Source organism: Prionailurus viverrinus, chromosome E1, assembly GCF_022837055.1.
Source record: "Prionailurus viverrinus isolate Anna chromosome E1, UM_Priviv_1.0, whole genome shotgun sequence".
NCBI classification, from domain to species: Eukaryota; Metazoa; Chordata; class Mammalia; order Carnivora; family Felidae; genus Prionailurus; species Prionailurus viverrinus.
In genome coordinates this window covers 22463419-22483671 of record NC_062574.1, presented here as the reverse complement: position 1 = coordinate 22483671, position 20253 = coordinate 22463419, and the positions used below count along the sequence as shown (strand labels likewise).

Below are 20253 nucleotides of genomic sequence, written 5' to 3'. Positions count from 1 at the left end.
CCTGTGCTGGCGAGGATTGGCTGAGGGTTCGCGAGCGCGGGCGGTGGCGCCGGGATCTCCCTCAGGATCCGCGCTAAGGCCGTCTTTGCCGGCCGGGTCGCACGCTCAACGGTGCTATGGCTGCGATCGCGGGGGTGAACTCCAAGGCAGAGGTGGCGCGGGCCCGGTCGGCCTTGGCCGTCAACATATGCGCCGCCCGAGGGCTGCAAGATGTGCTACGTACCAACTTGGGGCCCAAGGGCACCATGAAAATGTGAGGCGGCGGTTAGGGAGCCGGGGGCTTGTAGGGTGTCGCTGCGCGCTCTAAGGCCGACGTTCTACGAAGGGCCTGGAGCGACGGGACGCACCTGTGGGCCTGGTTGTCCTCGTTCTCATTCTTGCCCTGAGGTCATCCCTGGCCTGGGACGGGAGGAGCCCGAGGAAAGGGCCCCCAATGAAGCTGTGACACCCACTCCCCACCACCTACCCCCCGCCCACGTTAACGCTTTTGTGCAGTTGGAAAGTCATTTCATCTGGTGTCTCTTTAGAAACTTAAGCGGTTTAACTCCCCTGCTCTTTGAGACTATATGCCCTTAGGTTGGTTTGTGTTTGGCAGTGTGTTGTAGCGTTAAGGGCACAAAGACCTTGCGGTTGCAAATCCAAGTTCCCCTTCCAGCGTGCGTCCTTAGGCAACTTAACTTGAACGCTTCGCGCCATCAGCATGCATTTACTTAGTATCACAAGTTTCTTTAGAAGAGTGAGGAAAAAAGAGCAAAAAATTTGTAAGGGGGAAAGATGCATTCTAAGAGGAATGAGCAAAATTAATATTAACGGTAAAAGGGAATGCTTGTGTACTAATTGGGTGCTGGGAACACAGATGGTGAAGGTATCATATATGTTATTGATCATATATATCGCAAATATAATACTGAGGAAAGGGACTAATTACTGATGGTGGTAGGGAGAAGGAAAAACCTCCCGAAAACAGATTTTTGATCAGAATCTTGATAAGTTAGAGTTCACCAGTTGGAGAAGGGAGTAAAGGCCTCCTGGTAAGTTAAGGAATGAGAAAGTCCAGTGGTGTAAATCCAACAGAAGTGAAAACAAGCATGACGTATTCAAGGAACCATAGTATTTTCCCACCAGATCTCATTTGGTAGATGCCAGGAAAAATGGACATAAACCAGTTTGGGAAGGGTGAACTAGGTCATTGCCAAATAGTCTGGATTTTACCTTGAAGGTGATGGAGAACATGAAATTCATTGAAAGATTTTTTCCCCATGTTTGTAAGAATCATTGAAAGATTTTTGATCAGAGAACTGACTGAGCCACATTGCCTTTTAGAAAGATAAATGTAGTGTGGAGGGTAGATTCAAATTCAGAGATATTAGGATGCTGCTTAAGTAGTCCAGGCTAGAGATGTTGACAGTTGAACATGGAGAGGAGGGAGTAGATTCAGGAAATACTTAGGTTGTACAATTGACAGAACTTGATGATCTAATCAATGTGAGGGATGAGGGAAGAAAGTAAGTTGAGTGAATGAATGGTAACATTTCACACACACACACACACACACACACACACACAAAACCTACAGCAAATTTACAAATTTGTGGTTTGTAGACTTACAAATACTCTTCTTGGACCAAACTGCCATTCATAACTCATCAATTTCTGTTATCCTTAAACTTGTAAATGCTGCATTTGGAATGAAATTGCTATAGCAGTCCACATGGGGAGAAGTGATTCTGTGGGCTGTACATGGTGGTGGTTACCATGGAATCTCCCTATGGCACATAGATGTTTTGAAGCCCAGTTCCTGATATCAAGGATTGTACACTGGGAAGAACTGAGAATATCTTGCTTGACCCTTGCCATCTGAGGTTTAATAACATCACTGTTTTCTGAACAGGCTTATTTCTGGTGCAGGTGACATCAAACTCACCAAAGATGGCAACGTACTGCTCCATGAGATGGTGAGCTGATGCTACTGACTCTAAGAAACCTTAATAAGCCTAGAACATAGTACAAATTGTATATCCTCAAAAAAAATTTTTTTTTAATGTTTAGTTTTGAGAGAGAGAGAGAGAGAGAGACAGAGCACGAGTTGGGGAGGGGCAGAGCAGAGAGAGAGGGAGACATAGAATCTGAAGCAGGCTCCAGGCTCCCAGCTGTCAGCCCAGAGCCCGACGCAGGGCTCGAACCCATGAGATGTGAGATCATGACCTTAGCCGAAGTCAGATGCCCAACTGATCAAGCCACCCAGGTGCCCCACAAATTGTATATCCTTAAACCAAGGCTGTCAGCTTGCTCATACTGCAGTCATGAGTTATACTTGCTGGGTTAAACCTTAATAAAAGATATTTTTGGTTGTTTTCAAATCTTCATACAGATCAAGTAATAGCTTAGAGATACTTCCAAATTAGTTCCATCTTTTAAAGGCACTGTGTTATGTTCTTTGTAATCATGAAAATATAAAAAATCCTTTGCAATTTTAGTAAATATATTCATCTTAGAGATTGAAGGATTTAATGTTATTTTGGAAATGTCATTGCATTCTAAAGCAAAGACTCTTCTAAAATGTTCAAACCTCATTAGTTCTCAATTTAAAAATTTTGGGTATTGACATTTATTAAGTATTGATACTACAGAATTTGTGAACGTGTAGAGTGAGGCTTATTTCATTTCTTAATTTTACTGGTGGCCCTTAGGTTATCTTGTTTGCATTGGACTGTTTTTTTTTTTTTTCAATCTCATTCTTTTAATCTGTTGCTTGCTTTTTCCAGCAAATTCAACACCCAACAGCTTCCTTGATAGCAAAAGTAGCAACAGCCCAGGATGACATTACAGGAGATGGTACTACTTCCAACGTTCTAATTATTGGAGAGTTACTAAAACAAGCTGATCTTTACATATCTGAGGTATTAGCATATTACAGAATTCACATTCATGTAGTACTTCACTGTTTTAAATGTTTGTTTATTTTTGAATCGGGGGGAGGGGCAGAAAAGGGGGGATAGACAGAGGCTTTGTCGCCAGACTCGAACCCACGAACTGTGAGATCACGACCTGAGCTGAAGTTGGATGCTTAGCCGACTGAGCCACCCAGGTAGAAATTGTTGTTTTCACTCGTACAATGGTTTAATTTTAGAGGGCAAAAGTTAATTTTTATCAAGATACTTAAAAAAAAATTTTTTTAATGTTTATTTTTTAAATTAAATTTTATTTTTTTAATTTACACCCAAATTAGTTAGCATATAGTGCAACAGTGATTTCAGGAGTAGATTCCTTAATACCTCTTACCCATTTAGCCCATCCCCCCCTCCCACACCCCCTCTGCAACCCTCTGTTTGTTCCCCGTATTGAAGTCTCTTATGTTTTGTCACCCTCCCTGTTTTTATATTATTTTTGCTTCCCTTCTCTTGTGTTCATCTGTTCTGTGTCTTAAAGTCCTCATATAAGTGAAGTCATATGATATTTGTCTTTCTCTGACTAATTTCGCTTAGCATAATACCCTCTAGTTCCATCCACGTAGTTGCAAATGGCAAGATTTCATTCTTTTTGATTGCCGAGTAATACTCCGTTGTATATATATACCACATCTTCTTTATCCATTCATCCATTGATGGACAGTTGGACTCTTTCCCTTCTTTGGCTATTGTTGATAGTGCCACTATACACATTGGGGTGCATGTGCCCCTTCAAAACAGCATGCCTGTATCCCTTGGATAAATACCTAGTAGTGCAGTTGCTGGGTTGTAGGGTAGTTCTATTTTTAATTTTTTGAGGGACCTCCATACTGTTTTCCAGAGTGGCTGCCCAAGTTTGCATTTCCACCAGCAGTGCCCAACAGATCGTCTCTCTCCACATCCTCGCCAACATCTGTTGTTGCCTGAGTTGTTAATGTTAGCCATTCTGACTGGTGTGAGGTGAAGTCTCATTGTGGTTTTGATTCGTATTTCCCTGATGATGAGTGATGTTGAGCATTTTTTCATGTGTCGGTTGGCCATCGGAATGTCTTCTTTGGAGAAGTGTCTATTCATGTCTTTTGCCCATTTCATCACTGGATTATTTGTTTTCTGAGTGTTGAGTTTGATAAGTTCTCTATAGATTTTGGATACTAACCCTTTATCTGATTTGTCGTTTGCAGATATCTTCTCCCATTCTGTCTGTTGCCTTTTAGTTTTGCTGATTGTTTCCTACCCTGTGCAAAAGGTTTTTTTTTTTTATCTTGATGAGGTCCCAATAGTCCATTTTTGCTTTTGTTTCCCTTGCCTCTGGAGACGTGTTGAGTAAGAAGTTGCTGAGGCCAAGATCAAAGAGGTTTTTGCCTGCTTTCTCTTCCAGGATTTTGATGGCTTTCTGTCTTATATTTAGGTCTTTCATCCATTTTGAGTTTATTTTTGTGTATGGTGTAAGAAAGTGGTCCAGGTTCATTCTTCTGCATGTCACTGTCCAGTTTTCCCAGCATCACTTGCTGAAGAGACTGTCTTTATTCCATTGGATATTCTTTTCTGCTTTGTCAAAGATTAGTTGGTCATACGTTTGTGGGTCCATTTCTGGGTTCTCCATTCTGTTCCATTGATCTGAGTGTCTGTTTTTGTGCCAATTTTTATCAAGATACTTTAGTACAATTGTGAATTTTCTTTTTTTAATGTTTATTTATTTTTGAGAGAGACAGAGACAGAATGAGAGTGGGTTGGGGCAGAGAGAGAGAGGGAGACACAGAATCTGAAGCAGTCTGCAGGCTCTGAGCTGTCAAAACAGAGCCTGACGTGGGGCTTGAACTCACGAGCCGTGAGATCATGACTTGACCTGAAGCCGGACGCTCAACCGACTAAGCCACCCAGGCACCCCGGTTTTAGTACAATTGTAAATGGAAGTAATAATGAACTCTTTTTTTTTTTGCCAAAATAATTCCTTTCATTGGAATGATATCCCTTTTTAAAAAATGAAATATTTAAGGTATATAAGAAGGTAAAAAATTAGCCATATACCCATGGATAATGACCTAAAAAAGAAAACATCACTGATGAAGTCTAAACCAAATTATGTACCTTTTAAAAAATAACTGGGGAAAAATAATTGAAGGTTTTCACATTGTGAATTTACCTACCTTTCTATTTTATTTTCCTTATAAACCATCTACTCTAGCCAGACTCCTCCAGTCTACTCACTAGCCTCTGAAATCACTACACACATTTCTATGTCACTGCCTTTGTTCAATCTGTATCCTTTTCTTGGCATTATTTATCTGTCTAATCTAATTAAGTATTTGGGTTTTTTCCTTTCTTTCAAGAACCATTTCAGCAAAGCATTACCTGGCCCAAGTGCTAAGATTAGTACTTCTTTGCATTTCATTTAGTATTGGGAATTGTCTAACAATTCAGTACCTGCAACGTACCTCATTTAGGATGCCTTTGGCTGTAAGCAGTAGAAACTTGACTGAAAGTCACTTAAACAGTAAGTTATCTCCCATTACAGAACATCCAAGTTTGGTTGATTGAAAATGTCTATTAGTCATCAAGTACCCTGGTCCTTTCTGTGTCTTAGCTCTTCCATTTATAGTGCTGTTTCATGATAAAGCTTATTTCTGTCCTGATTATAAGACTGTCAGAGAAAAGTAGGGCTACTTGCTTCCTTTAATAACACTCAGCAGGAGAGGGAGGATAAAGCTATTTGCCCAATTATGGAGTTTAACTCCTTCCTTTATAATATAATTGGGCCAACCTTGATCTGTGTCCATCCCAAATCAATAACAGGTTTTAGGGGAATTGACTTAATCCAATCAGGACCCACCCCTTGAGTTAGCTAGAGAGGGTAGCTTCCTCTGAAGACCTGAGGAAGAGATACCTAAACAAGATTAGGGTTTGGTTAGGGAAAAAAAAGTTTGGGAAGGGGGAGATGCTGACGGGCGTTGACACAATTGTGAAACTGTGGCAGTATAGTGATAGACCTAAGTACCAGATGTGATAGAAACACTGAGGAAGGAGTGATAGCCTAAACTTGCCCGAATTAGGAAGCACTCTTTGGAGGAAGTAAGACCTGGGTTAATTCTTTAGAATGAGAGGCAGTGAACCAGTGGAAAGAGTGAGGAGCAAGGAGAAAGACATTCCAGGCAGAAGGAACAAAATTAACAGAGGCAAAATTAACAGAGAAGAGAAGCAGCATGGTATGTGTGTAAAGCTGCAAGCATTTTGGTGTTGGCCAGACTTTAAAGTGCTGTGGGAGGGCAATGAAAGGCAGGAGAAGTAGGTGGAAGCTGGATTACAGAGGGCATGTGGTATACTAACCACGAAGAATGTTCGTGTTAACATATTAATGACTGATCTGGTCAGATTGGCATTTTAAATATTCGAGGGACAGCTTTAAGGGAGTCAAGACTAGAGGATCATAGTCCGGGTGAGAAATTGTGAGATCCGAGACTGAGGAAGTGTTTTGAAAATGTTTAATAACATCCAGAGTCTGGAGTCAGGCTTTGTAGGTTTAAATCCTGGCTCTACCACTTAATATCCTGGTGATCTAAATCAAGTTACATTATTCTTATAAACCTCAATTTCCTCATCTGTGAAACAGAAATAATACCCACTTCGTAGTGTTGAGAGGATTGAATGAAATAAGCCTTTTAGATTAGAACCTGGCACAAATCCTTAAGAAATGTTAACTTTAAAAAATTATTGTAGGACTGATGTAGAGGAATGGAGGAAGGGAATAAATTAGACCCAGTTCCAGCTTTCAGTAAGTTTATATATTTTTCCAGAAAAGACAATTAAAAACATTATTTTGTTGGGGCGCCTGGGTGGCTCGGTCAGTTGGGTGTCCGACTTCGGCTCAGGTCATGATCTCACGGTCCGTGGGTTTGAGCCCCGCGTTGGGCTCTGTGCTGACCGCTCAGAGCCTGTTTCAGATTCTGTGTCTCCCTCTCTCTGTGACCCTCCCCCGTTCATGCTCTGTCTCTCTCTGTCTCAAAAATAAATAAAAAAAAGTTAAAAAAATTTTTTTAAATAAAAAAAAATTATTTTGTTATAATATCAAGCCTATAGAAATGTTTCAGGAATATTCCAAAGAATAACATTTCTCTCTTTCTCAGATATAAACGTATATATGGTGCATGCATATATGTATGTATGTACATATTTTTTTTGAATGGTGTAAGGTGCAGACATGATCATCTGAATATTTCAGTGTATGTTTCTTAAAAAAATTTTTTTAAAAATTTTATTTATTTTGAGAGACAGAGAGGGAGAGAGAGAATCCAAGCAGGCTCCAGTGCTGTCTGTGCAGAGCCTGATGTGGGTCTGGATCTCACAAACTGTGAGATCGTGACCTAAGCCAAAATCAAGAGTTGGACACTTAACTGACTGAGCCACCCAGGCGCCCTCCTTTAGTCTCTTTTAAACTGGAATTATCCTGAGCTGTCTTTTGTGTTTTATGACATTGCTACTTTTAGAGTACAGCCAATTATTTTGTACAAAGTCCTCAATTTGGATTTGACTATCACAATTAGACTCAGGTAATAAACTTCTGGCATGAAATACCATAGACGTGTGGTAGTGTTCTTAATGCATTGTATCAGGAGGCACATGATGTCTATTTGTCCTATTGCTGTGATGTTAACATTTGGTGAAGGTGGTGTTTGTCTGTACTTTCCTCCAAATCAGCGTTGGTTCTTTTCCTCTGCATTAAAGGAGTCTTTTCTTTTGTGCCCATTCGGAAGGGTACCACATGACAGTGTGTCATAATTTTTGGAAATAAAGAGGAGTTTTGTAGTGTTTTGTCCTGGACATAAATTTTTTTCTGTAAGTTTGAGGTTGTTTTAAATATGAAGCACTGAAAAATTACTTTCATAAGTTATGTACATGCATTTGTCTTGAGTGCCATTGATGTGGGTAATATTACTTTCTTTGGACATACCTATTAACAGTAGAAGATGGTTACTTTTACTTTGGATGACTTACTTTATGATTTTTAGTTTTATGTTGATGTGACAGGGCCTGCATCCTAGAATAATAGCTGAAGGATTTGAAGCTGCGAAGATAAAAGCACTTGAAGTTCTGGAAAAGGTTAAAATTAACAAAGAGATGAAAAGAGAAGTCCTCTTAGATGTGGCTAGAACATCTCTACAAACTAAAGTTCCTGCTGAATTGGCTGATGTGTTAACAGAGGTTTGTGATTAAACTTTTGCATTCAGAACAAATATAGACTAATGCATGATGATATTTTTATTTTTCCTATAAGAATCAACTATCGTATGTGGTTCTTTTGAACATGAAATAAAATACAGAAGGCAAACATTTATTCACTTAGTTATAGTCTATACTTGATTGGTCAGAACAGTATGTGTAATTTTTCAAAAGTGTCATATTAAACCTTCTTTTAAGTTAACATGAAAGTTAATGAAAGGGGTCTGGCTGCCTTCTTAAACCTTCTTTTATTTTTATATTAAATATAATTTATTGTCAAATTGGTTTCCATACAACACCCAGTGCTCATCCCAACAGGTGCCCTCCTCAATGCCCATCACCCACTTTCCCCTCTCCCCCACCCCCCATCAACCCTCAGTTTGTTCTCAGTATTTAAGAGCCTCTTATATTAAACTTTCTTTTAAGTTAACATGAAGGGAGCTTGGCTGCCTGTGGATCAACCCTTGTGGATGTCATTGGGGTGAGGTGCTGGTCTCTTAAAACCTAGAGGTCAATATTTATTATGTGAGGTGACACATAGGTTGTTAAGGTTACCACTTTAATGAAGCGTGATTGATTTGACAGATAATCTTCACATCTGGGAAATGCGTATTTGTTTTGTTTATTTCTAAAGGTAAAATGTATGTAATTTAAGGAGTAGATTGGGTATTTGGGGAAGGCTTTTATCAGGTGGCTATAGTTTGATATCATCATTGTTCCTCAGCTTTGTATTTTCTGCAACTTGAATATATTGGTTTATCAGGAATGATGAATTCATAACCAAAATCACAAGGCATTGATATATAAATCAGAATGCTGTCTTGCTAATTTACTCTGAGAAATATAAATGACAAATGGACTAGAACACCTGATTTGTTTCTGGTCAATTCCCCTTACCAATAGGAAAACCTACTTTGCAAATCAGATTAAGATCAGACAATTTCTTGCTCAGCAGAGTTCAAATAAAGACTACAGTATTTTCTCCTGTTGGAGTACATATATCAAGTGATCCAGAATCTTCATGTTATCTGGTTAGTGCGCCCATTCTCTTTTGGAGTTGTAGAAACACTGATACTCTCATTATCCTGTGGTCTTTGTCATTATTCCCTGTTAGGTTCCAAAACCAAGTATCATGTTATCTCAGGTAAACTAAGGTATAGTTTTTTGCTTTATTTATATTTTGGGTGGTTATATTGTAATACTTAATTTATGTAATTTCATATTACTTTCTTTAAAAAAAATTTTTTTTTAACATTTATTTAGTTTTGAGAGACAGAGCATGAATGGGGGAGGGGCAGAGAGAGAGAGGGACATACAGAATCCAAAGCAGGCTTCAGGCTCTGAGCTGTCAGCACAGAGCCCGATGCGGGGCTGGAACCCACGAACCGTGTGATCATGACCTGAGCTGAAGTCGGACATTTAACCGACTGAACCACCCAAGGTTTCTGAGCTAAGCAATAGGATATATTATTGTACCATGCTATATATCCCTGGGGCTATGTGGCAGAATAAATAGCACATGTCTTTCTGGAGTATTAATTTCACGCTGCAATTTTGGGGAAAAGCATTACTTTCACATTAAAACAAATGTATATCATGGCATGATGTAGAAGCTTTTCATGATAAAACACAAAATTTAAGACACTTCGTGTTAGTGTAACCAGAAAATTTTAGCTTTTACCTCAAATTGCATTTCCTTCTTTTCCATTAAATATGTCTTTTGGTGGAAAAGTTTGAGTAGTGTTGGTAGTAGAGCAGTGGCTTGGCAGTTAAAGAAAACGGAATTCTAGGTCTGGCTCTGCTTTTAGACCTTGTGTTAAGTCTGTAAATTCTTAAAAGTTTCAGAGTTTACTTTACTTAACTGTAAAATGAAGGCTTTGGGCCTGATGATCTCTGAAGTTCCTTCAGGGTCTAAAGTACCCACTGGCATTGATTATTACTAATGTCCATGACAGAGTGGCCTTTGTGGCCTTGCCCTATATTTTGGGGCCTGAAGCCCTTTATCTGTTTAGTCTGATGATTACTTGGGCCAGTGATTTCTTTTAATAGACCAGTAATTTACTGTTCTCATTCACTTCTCTTTCAGGCTGTGGTGGATTCTGTTTTGGCTATTAGAAGACCAGGTTATCCTATTGATCTCTTCATGATAGAAATCATGGAGATGAAGCATAAATCAGAAACAGATACAAAGTAAATTACATACACTTTTTTTTTTAAGGTTTTATTTTTAAGTAATCTCTACACCAACATGGGGCTTGAACTTACAACCCCAAGATCAAAGTTGTATGCTCCTGCGACTGAGCCAGCCAGGTGCCCCTAAATTACATAAACTTTGACAATACATGGATTCTAGAATATTTGGTGTCGTTCAGATACTTTTTTTTCATTAATTTCATTAGTTACTTTAATTCAATATCAGTCTATTTTTTAAAAAATGTTTTTTTTTAAAAATTTTTTTTTTCAACATTTATTTATTTTTGGGACAGAGAGAGACAGAGCATGAATGGGGGAGGAGCAGAGAGAGAGGGAGACACAGAATCGGAAACAGGCTCCAGGCTCTGAGCCATCAGCCCAGAGCCCGACGCGGGGCTCGAACTCACGGACCGCGAGATCGTGACCTGGCTGAAGTCGGACGCTTAACCGACTGCACCACCCAGGCGCCCCTAAAAAATGTTTATTTTTGAGAGAGAGCACAGGTGGGGGAGGAGCGGAGAGGGAGGGGAACAGAGGATCCGAAGTGGGCTCTGCACTGACAACAGTGAGCCCAATGTGGGGCTTGAACTCATGAACCATGAGATCATGACTTGAGCCGATGTTGGACACTCGACTGACTGAGCCACTCAGGCGCCCCTCAACATCAGTCTGTTAATTCAACATATATTAAGTGAATACTTACCCTGAGGCAGTCATTGTTTTGGGTGCTGGGAATGAAGAGTAATACAAAACAGAATTTCTTTCTCTAAGAAGATCATGTTTTTAGTTGTGGGAGATAATAAATACATAAGTGATAATAAATGCTGGGAAGAAACTAGAGTGACTGAGAGCATGTGTGTGATTTTGGAGTGCTCAGGGAAGATCCTTGTGATTGGAAACTAAACTCAAGAGCTAAGGAGGTGTCTGAAGAAATAAGGGAGTTAGCCATGTGTATATTTGGATGAAGAGTTCTAAGTCAAGGGAATGATGGTTGAAAAGGCCCCAAGGCACCAGTGTGCTGGGGTGTCCCAGTGTGCCTGGAGCACAGTGAGTAAGAGGAAAAAAGAGTAGGATTTGAAGTTGGAGAGGAAAGAGAGGTCAGACAATTGACATGGTCTGGGTAAGTATGTAGTCAGAATATGTAGCATGTTGTTGATTTTGGACTTAATGAATTTTAAACTTTCTTTTATGGAAAATTCTAAACATACATAAAAGCAGAAAGAATAGAATAGTGAACTCTCACATACCTGTCACTCATGTTTATCAATTTTCAGTCTGTGGCCCATTTTATTTTTCCTTTTATTTCCCCTTATAAACTCCTCTTTCTCTTCCTCATCCCAAACCTGGATTATTTTGAAGCCAATCCAAATATCATATTTCATTTGAAAATACTTTATTTTAATATATGTGTGTTTGTGGATCTCTTTATTTACTTATTTCTTGAAGTTTTATTTGGTTTTTCTTAGATTGGCCATTGCACTTTTTATGGTGTCTTATTCCCTGCAGATCTTTCCAAGCCTGCCTTTTATTATTAAAAAAAATTTTTTTTAATGTTTATTTATTTTTGAGAGAGAGAAAGTGTACGAGCAGGGGAGGGGCAGAGAGAGAGGGAGACACAGAATCTGAAGCAGGCCCCAGGCTCTGAGCGGTCAGCACAGAGCCCAGCGTTGGGCTCGAACGCACAAACTGTGAGATCGTGACCTGAGCCAAAGTTGGACACTTAACTGACTGAGCCATCCAGGTGCCCCTGTGTTTTGTTTCTATATGTGCCATTCATCATGTTTGAAAAAGGTATTTGTAGAAATTATTTGACACCTAGGATGAAGGTGCATTTCTGCACAGAGGATTTGAATTTGTTGTTGCAAGGAGCCTGGGGAATACTTTAAATCCACAGCTTGAGGGTTTTGTTTTTGTTTGTTTTTAATATCTAGTTGTGTTTAAAAATTTTTTTAAATATTTATTTATTTTTGAGAGAGAGAGAGAGAGAGAGAGAGAGAGAGAGGCAGACTGCAAGCAGGGGGAGGGGCAGAGAGAGAAGAAGACAGAATCAGAAGCAGTCTCCAGGCTCTGAGAGTCTCCAGGCTCCATCAGCACAGAGCCCGATGCGGGTCTTGAACCCATGAACTGTGTGTGAGATCATGACCTGAGCCGAAGTCAGTCACTTAACCGACTGAGCCACCCAGGCGCCCCTAGTTTTGTTTTTTTTAATGTTTGTTTATTGAGAGAGAGAGAGAGAGAGAGAGAGAGAGAGAGAGAGAGAGAGGAAGCGTATGATCAGGCAAGGGGCAGAGAGGGGGAGAGAGAGAATCTGAAGCAGGCTGTTCGCTGTCAGCACAGAGCTCCACACAGGGCTTGATCTCATGAACCATGAGATCATGACCTGAGCCAAAACCAAGAGTCAGACACTTAATCCAGTGAGCCACCCAGGCATCCCAAATATCCAGTTGGTAGTTCTAACTGCTGATTCATATGAGGACTGCTTGCTTCTAGTTCATCCTTCTGGTTTATGCCCTGAGTATGTAGCCCTTTGGTGTTCCTACTTAAAGTGAAGAGTGTCTCCTATTAGACCCTCTACCTTCGATGAGCCCTGAGCTTTTCATTCTGTCCCCCTCTCATAGTGAGGTTGTTGAAACCCAAGTTCAGATTGATCTGAATTGTCAAGTGACTTTAGGATAAGAGTACTTGCAGTTCTTTTCTTATCCTTTGGAGTTCATGTTTTCTTTACTATTTTAAAGCTCTCCAGTGTTTTTAAGCATTTAATTTTTTAAATGTTTATTTATTTTTGAGAGACAGAGACAGAATGTGAGTGGGGGAGAGGCAGAGAGAGCGGGAAACACAGAATCTGAAGCAGGCTCCAGGCTCTGAGCTGTCAACACAGAGCCCGATGCAGAGCTCAAACCCACGAACCTGAGCCAAAGTTGGACGCCTAACCAACTGAGCCACCCAGGTGCTCCTAAGGTTTTTGTTTTTAACCCAGCATTTTGCTTTTGGTAGTAGGTCCAAATTAGTCTACTATTGCTGAGGGCAATAGCAGTTCTGATTTCTATTTCAGAAGTATCTCTGTGGTTATTGTGGGGAGAATGCACTGTGAAGCAGGGCATTTCCCAGGGCAAGGGCAGAAGTGGAGCCCAGTCAGGAATCTGTTGTAATACGGGTGAGGGGTGAAAACACTTTAGATCAGGGTATACTTAGAAGGAGCAGTAGGATCTGTTGATGGTTTGACATAGAATGTGGCAGAAATAGTGTCAAGGATGTCTCTTGGGGCTTTGCATGGAGCATCTGGAGAAGGGGAAATGCCATTTCTTGGGATGGAAAAGACTCGGGGGAACAGATTTGGGGAAATAAATCAAGAGCGCAGTTTGGGAAATGTTATGTTTTAAGATGCCTGTTAGGCATCCATGTGTGAGTAGGGAGTTGGAGAGGTGTGTCTGCAGTTCAGAATAGAGGTCTGATCTAGAAAAATATTTGGGAGTCATCTGTGTATAGATGACTTAAAGCTTATGAGAGGTAGTGAGATCAGCTGAGAAGTGAATATAGATAGAAGTTTAAAGTTGGTGACTGGAAACTCAAATGTTTAGAAATTGAGAAGACAAGGAGTGCCTGGGTGGCTCAGTCGCTTAAGTGTCCAACTCTTGATTAAGGCTCAGGTCATGATCTCATGGTCTGTGAGTTTGAGCCCCATGTCAGGCTCTGTGCTGACAGCATGGAGCCTGCTTCGGATTCTCTCTCTCTCCCCCTCTCTCTGCCCCTTCCCTGCTCACACACACTCTCTCTGTCAAAATAAATAAGCTTAAAAAAAAAAAAAAGAAATTGAGAAGATGAGAAGGATTCAGCACCAGAAGGGATGGTCACTGAGATAGGAGGAAAGCCAAGAGAAAGTATTGTCCCAGAAGCTAAGAGAGGAAAATGTTTCAAGGGGAGAATAATCAAGTATGTCATATGCTGCTGAAACTTAAAGCAAGTTGTTGTGGATTGAAAGTTGACCATTAGATATGGAAGGCATTTAATGTTTTTGGTGACTTGGATGGGAACTGATTCAATAAAGGAGTAGGTGTGAAAGTTGGACTGAAGTGGGCTTGAGAGAGAGAAGTGGTTAAGGAAGAAGTGAGGGTGCAAGCATACACAGCTCCAAGGAGGTTAGCAGAGAAACGGGCAGTAGCTAGAAGGGAGGATGGGAAGGGACTTGAAGGAGAAGCATTCTTTGTTTTAAAGATGAGAATTTTCATGGCAAGTCTGTGTCCTGACGAGAATGCTCCTGGAGGCAGGAGGAACTGACATGGGGGAAGAGGGGATGATGCCGGAGCAGAGACCAGAAAGGGAATAGAGTACACACATGCAGGGGTTAACCTGAGAGAAGAGCATGGACAGTTCGCTCATAGGAACAGGAGGTTCAGGGTCAAGTGCAGGTGGACTGGTAGAGGTAGTGATGGGACAGTGTATTTTCTCAAAGCACAAGGTCACTTGCTGAGAATGGGGGGGGGGGAAGAGTAAAGAGACCTGGAGAGTGACAAGTGTTGAACATATAGTTTGCTTGTTTTCTTCCTAAAGAAAAGCTCTGCACTTTCAGCTGGGAGTTGGATAATTAGATTAAAATGTTGTAGTCAGATTAAAATTAGTAGTTAAATTAAAAGTTTGAAAACTTCCTTATAATTGTGTTTAACTATTTTAACAATTATTTCTTTTATGTTTATGTATAACAAATATTGGTTATAAAAGATTTGTAAATAGAAATACCACTCCCTAATTGGGTATAAATGAAGTTTTAAAAGTTATAAAAATATTTACTCTTGAAAGAAAATTTCAACGATAGAAAAAAGCATCTCCCACTCCGGAATTATCTGTATTCCTACCACCCAAGCATAACTCTACTCTTAATTTCTTTTCATTTTTTCTTGTCAGTACTGAGGTGCTTATTTTCTGAAAGAGTAGTTATAATCATGCTTTATAGGTAGTTTGCTATTCTGTGTTTATCAGCTACCACTGTAAATATTTTTCTATGTCATTACATAATTTTCACGACCACAAAATAGTTGGGTCATTTATTTGCTGAACAATGCCTTATTATTGGACATTTAGGTTAACAATGTTTGGTGGTTCCATATAATTATTTTGAACAAATGTTCCTAAGAAACTCACTGTGTGCCTACCTTTCAATACTTGACCAGCTGTGTCATACGTGTGAGCCAAATAATTTAGAGAATAATTCTGGGTTGACTTTTCATTGTGACTTCCCAGTCACACTGTGTTAAAATAAATTTTCTTTTCTAATTTTGCTAATTATGTGTTAGGCTTAAAGTTGGTGCAAGGAAACAATGTGTGCCCCAGTAGTTCTGTTACAATTTTAAGAATACAATCCTTATTTTATAACAAATTTTAGAGTGTATATTCAGAGGAAGAAACATTACATATTTTTAATAGGTTGATCAGAGGATTAGTTCTGGATCATGGTGCCCGTCATCCAGATATGAAGAAACGAGTAGAAGATGCGTTTATCCTTTCTTGCAATGTATCACTAGAATATGAAAAAACGTACGTGTCAGTTACTCTTTGTGAATTTTGAAATTGTATTTTCTTTTTAAATTTTCTTTTAACATTTATTTATTTGAGAGAGAGACACACAACAGAGCGTGAGCAGTGGAGGGGCAGAGAGAGAGGGAGACACAGAATCCGAAGCAGGCTCCAGGCTCTGTGCTGTCAGCACAGAGACCAACACAGGGCTCGAGCTCCCGAGCTGTGAGATCATGACCTGAGCTGAAGCCAGATACTCAACCGACTGAGCCACCTAGGCACTCCTGAAATTGTATTTTCTAAAAGTGTTTTTTTAATCTCTTGCTTCCCTGCCAGATGTTTAGTGTAAATGCCTTCTGCCTTTTCCTCCTCTCTCTTCTGCCTTTACTAGCTTGTTTTATTAATCTTTTAGAGAGGTGAGCTCTGGTTTCTTTTATAAGTCTGCTGAAGAGAAAGAGAAACTGGTAAAAGCTGAAAGAAAATTTATTGAAGATCGAGTACAAAAAATAATCGACCTGAAAGACAAAGTCTGTGCTCAGTCCAGTAAAGGATTTGTTGTCATTAATCAAAAGGTGAGAAAGAAAATTTTGATTTTAACTATGTGTAAATGTTTTTCACCATTTCTCAGAGTGTGGTCTGTGGATTCCCGGGAGTCCATAAGACCATTTCAGGGAGTCTATGAGGTCAAAATTATTTTCATGATAACAATAGTAATAATAATGCCTTTTACGTTGTGCTGACATTTGCAATGATCATGCAAAGGCAACTTTAGGTAAAACTACTGGTGCATTAGTACAAATCAAAGCAGTAGCCCCAAACTGTACTAATAGTCATTATATTCTTTTTCCCATTCTACCGTACACTTGCGGTTAAAAAAAAAAAGTTTCATTTGAGAATATCTTGATGAAGTGGTAAAACTTATTAATTTTATTGAATTTTGATCCTTACATAGGCATCCTTTTATAATTCTGTGTGACGGAGTGTGAAGTCTGCACATCAGAATAGGGTTATCTTGAAGGAAAACTCTTGTATAATTGAGTTGCAAGCTGACCTAGCCACTTTTTTCATGGAATGCCATTTTTACTTTAAAGAATAACTGACAGGGGCAGCTGGTTGGCTCAGTGGGTAGAGCAAGTGACTATTGACCTCAGGGTTGTGAGTTCAAGGCATACGTTGGGCAGACAGATTACTTAAAAAAAAAAAAGTAACTGACAAACTATGGTTATTTAGATGTGGGTATTTGGCAGGTTTTTCTCAAAAAGGAAGAAGTGGTTCTGTCACTTCAAGGAAAACAGTTGACAGTATTTGTTGCCAATAAATTTGAGCTTTCAAGCAAAAATTAAAATTTTGGAAAACTTGTATCTGCCATTGTGAATGTCACAGCTCTCCAATACTTAAAGGACTTTTCTGATAATGTTAATGGTGATATTAGCAAATGTGATATTTCTGATATTGTAGAACTATGAAATGTATCAGCATTTGGAAGCTCTGCTTAACATAGTGAACCAATGTTTTCTTCTTTTTTTCTTTTCAGAGTTTTATTTAAATTTTAGTTAGGTAACATACAGTGCAGTATTAGTTTCAGGAATAGAATTCAGTGATTCATCACTTACATACAACACCCAGTACTCATCACAAGCCCCTCTTTAATACCCATCACCCATCTAGCCCATCCCCCACCCTCAATGTTTTCTAAATGACAAAAAAACCATATGATTTAACAAAATCATGCATGGGTAAATAATACACTCGAAGTATAAGACAGGCAAGTGGATTTGATTTTATTATTATTATTATTTTAAAATTTATTTATTTTTGAGAGAGAGAGAGAGAGAGGGAGAGAGTGAGTGAGCATGAGTGAGCAGGGGAGGGACAGAGAGAGAGGAAGAGAGAGGATCTCAACAGGCCCCGCACTGTTAGTGCAGAGACCTACACGGGGCTTGAAATCATGAACTGTGAGATCATGACCTGAGCCAAAATCAGGAGTTGGGCGCTTAACTGAGCCACCCAGGTGCCCCAGACAGGTGGATTTTCATATGAGAGAGTATGGAAATTTTGTTGAGGGGCCCATGGGTGGCTTAGTTGGTTAAGTGTCGGACTTTGGCTCAGGTCATGAGCTCAGGGTTCGTTAATTTGAGCCCCGTGCTGGGCTCTGTTCTGACAGCTCAGACCCTGCAGTCTGCTTTGGATTCTGTGTCTCCCTCTCTCTCTATCCCTCCCCCGCTCACACTCTGTCCCTCTCTCTCTCTTAAAAATAAACATTTAAAAAAAAATTTAGGGGCGCCTGGGTGGCGCAGTCGGTTAAGCGTCCGACTTGAGCCAGGTCACGATCTCGCGGTCCGTGAGTTCGAGCCCCGCGTCAGGCTCTGGGCTGATGGCTCAGAGCCTGGAGCCTGTTTCCAATTCTGTGTCTCCCTCTCTCTCTGCCCCTCCCCCATTCATGCTCTGTCTCTCTCTGTCCCAAAAATAAATAAACGTTAAAAAAAAAATTAAAAAAAAAAAATTTAAAGAAGAAAAGCTTATTGATAAGTTCCATATTTCACCTCGAAACTAACCTTTAAGAAACTATTATTTATTGAGTTTTGGTGTAGTATCAAAGAAGAACACCCACATTTATCTGAAAAGTTATTAAAATATTCCTCTTTTTCCCAGTATGTATTTGTGTGAGGCCAAGCTTTCTTCATATACTTTAACCAAAACAAGATATCACACCATATTGAAGGCAGAAGCAGATGAGACTCCATATGTCTTCTGTTAAGACCGACATTAAAACGATATAAAAAATGTGAAACTGTGCCATTACTTTAACCTACATATTTTTTTGTTTATGAAAGTATAGTAAGTTTTCACTTAAAAATGTTATTTATGTTAACATAAAATGAGTTTACTATTATTTTGAATTTTAATTTATGATAACTTAGAGTCCACGTAAACAAAAGTTTTTTGGGTTCTTAATTTTTAAGAATGTGAAGCAGTGCTGAGATAAAAAAAAGTTTGAGAACTAGTGGCTTAAGATGTGCTTATAACTTTTTGCTAATTTGATTTTAGGGAATTGATCCATTTTCCTTAGATGCTCTTGCAAAACATGGCATAGTAGCTCTTCGCAGGGCAAAAAGAAGAAATATGGAAAGGTAAGCTTGCAGATAATTATGTATCCTAAGTTTTTAGCAGATTAAATTGAAATGATTTCATGATATTCCTTTTAACTTGCATGTAAACATTGTTGAACAGAGCAGTAGCATACATGTTCCAAATTTTGTTTTTAATTTCAATAAATAATGGAAATGTCAAAAATCAAGATTGTTAACCTACGTCAGAACTTTGTTGCAGGACAAAGGTTTTCATCTTCTTAAAACAGATTTTAGGGGTGCCTGGGTGGCTCAGTCAGTTAAGCATATGACTCTTGGTTTCAGCTCAGGTCATGATCTCATGGTTTCGTGAGTTTGAGCCCCACATTGGGCTCTGCACTAAGAGTGCAGAGCCTGCTTGAGATTTTCTCTCTCTCCCTCTCTCTCTGCCCCTCCCCTGTGTGCTCTCTCTCTGTCTCTCTCAAAAATAAATAAATGAACTTAAAAATTTTTTAAAAACCCAGATTTTAAAAACAGTACAATAAAGTGACAATGCAGTCTTCTGTGTTAGGTATTTTTTCACCTTTGAGAAATTAAGTCTTTCATGCTTACCATAATCAAAGCTACGACGACCTCTGTAATTTCAGACTCTCTCTTGCTTGTGGTGGAATGGCTGTGAATTCTCTTGAAGACCTCAGTATACATTGTTTGGGGCATGCTGGTCTTGTACATGAGTGTACATTAGTGAGTATATCTGTGGGCAGTGGTTATAAAGTGAAGAGTAAACTTTTTTTTTTTTTTTACATACTAAATCTTTTCATTCAGGCTTTACCTTTTGATATCTGAATAATCCCCAGGATGTATTTTACAATTTATCTTTCTAAATGTTTGTTAAGAGTTCAAATATAACTTAACTGCTTTTAGTGTCTATTTAGTTATGTTTGATGAGAAAAATTTGCAAGATTGGATTCTAGTATTATAAACTAGGACTTCACTTCATAATGACATTAAATATTAGAGTTATATCTTCTTGGATTACCCTCTAGGGTGAAGAAAAGTTCACTTTTATCGAGGCCTGTGTTAACCCTCGTTCTGTCACCTTGTTGGTTAAAGGACCAAATAAACATACTCTCACACAAATCAAGGATGCTCTAAGGGATGGACTTCGTGCCATCAAAAATGCCATTGAAGATGGTAGGCTCTTTTTTATGATGGATGTGAACCTTATGTATTTTAAAAGTGGTACTAAATCTGTCATGGTACACACAGTATTTTAGAAGATATGACTGATTACTCTTCTTTATTTCACTTTGGACAATTTA

At 39.3% G+C, this 20253-nt stretch overlaps 1 protein-coding gene across 8 annotated transcripts in view; it reads left to right on the top strand.

Annotated features, from left to right (window-relative positions):
• The first annotated feature begins 14 nt into the window (after positions 1-14).
• CCT6B (chaperonin containing TCP1 subunit 6B) overlaps positions 15-20253 on the top strand; it is a 31026-nt gene continuing 10787 nt past the window's right edge. For 4 of the 8 annotated variants that reach the window (XR_007146681.1, XR_007146680.1, XM_047831752.1 and 1 more), the window contains exons 1-10: positions 15-253; positions 1892-1955; positions 2766-2900; positions 7971-8144; positions 10249-10352; positions 15774-15884; positions 16276-16435; positions 18912-18994; positions 19555-19675; positions 19978-20125. Coding sequence is in view for 6 of the 8 variants with exons in the window: in XM_047831752.1 (XP_047687708.1) it covers positions 117-253; positions 1892-1955; positions 2766-2900; positions 7971-8144; positions 10249-10352; positions 15774-15884; positions 16276-16435; positions 18912-18994; positions 19555-19675; positions 19978-20125 (1237 nt within the window). In the remaining 2 variants the exon portion in view is untranslated. The remainder of the gene's footprint in view (positions 254-1891; positions 1956-2765; positions 2901-7970; positions 8145-10248; positions 10353-15773; positions 15885-16275; positions 16436-18911; positions 18995-19554; positions 19676-19977; positions 20126-20253) is intronic. The other 4 variants (XM_047831753.1, XM_047831757.1, XM_047831756.1 and 1 more) reach the window with 4 other exon arrangements.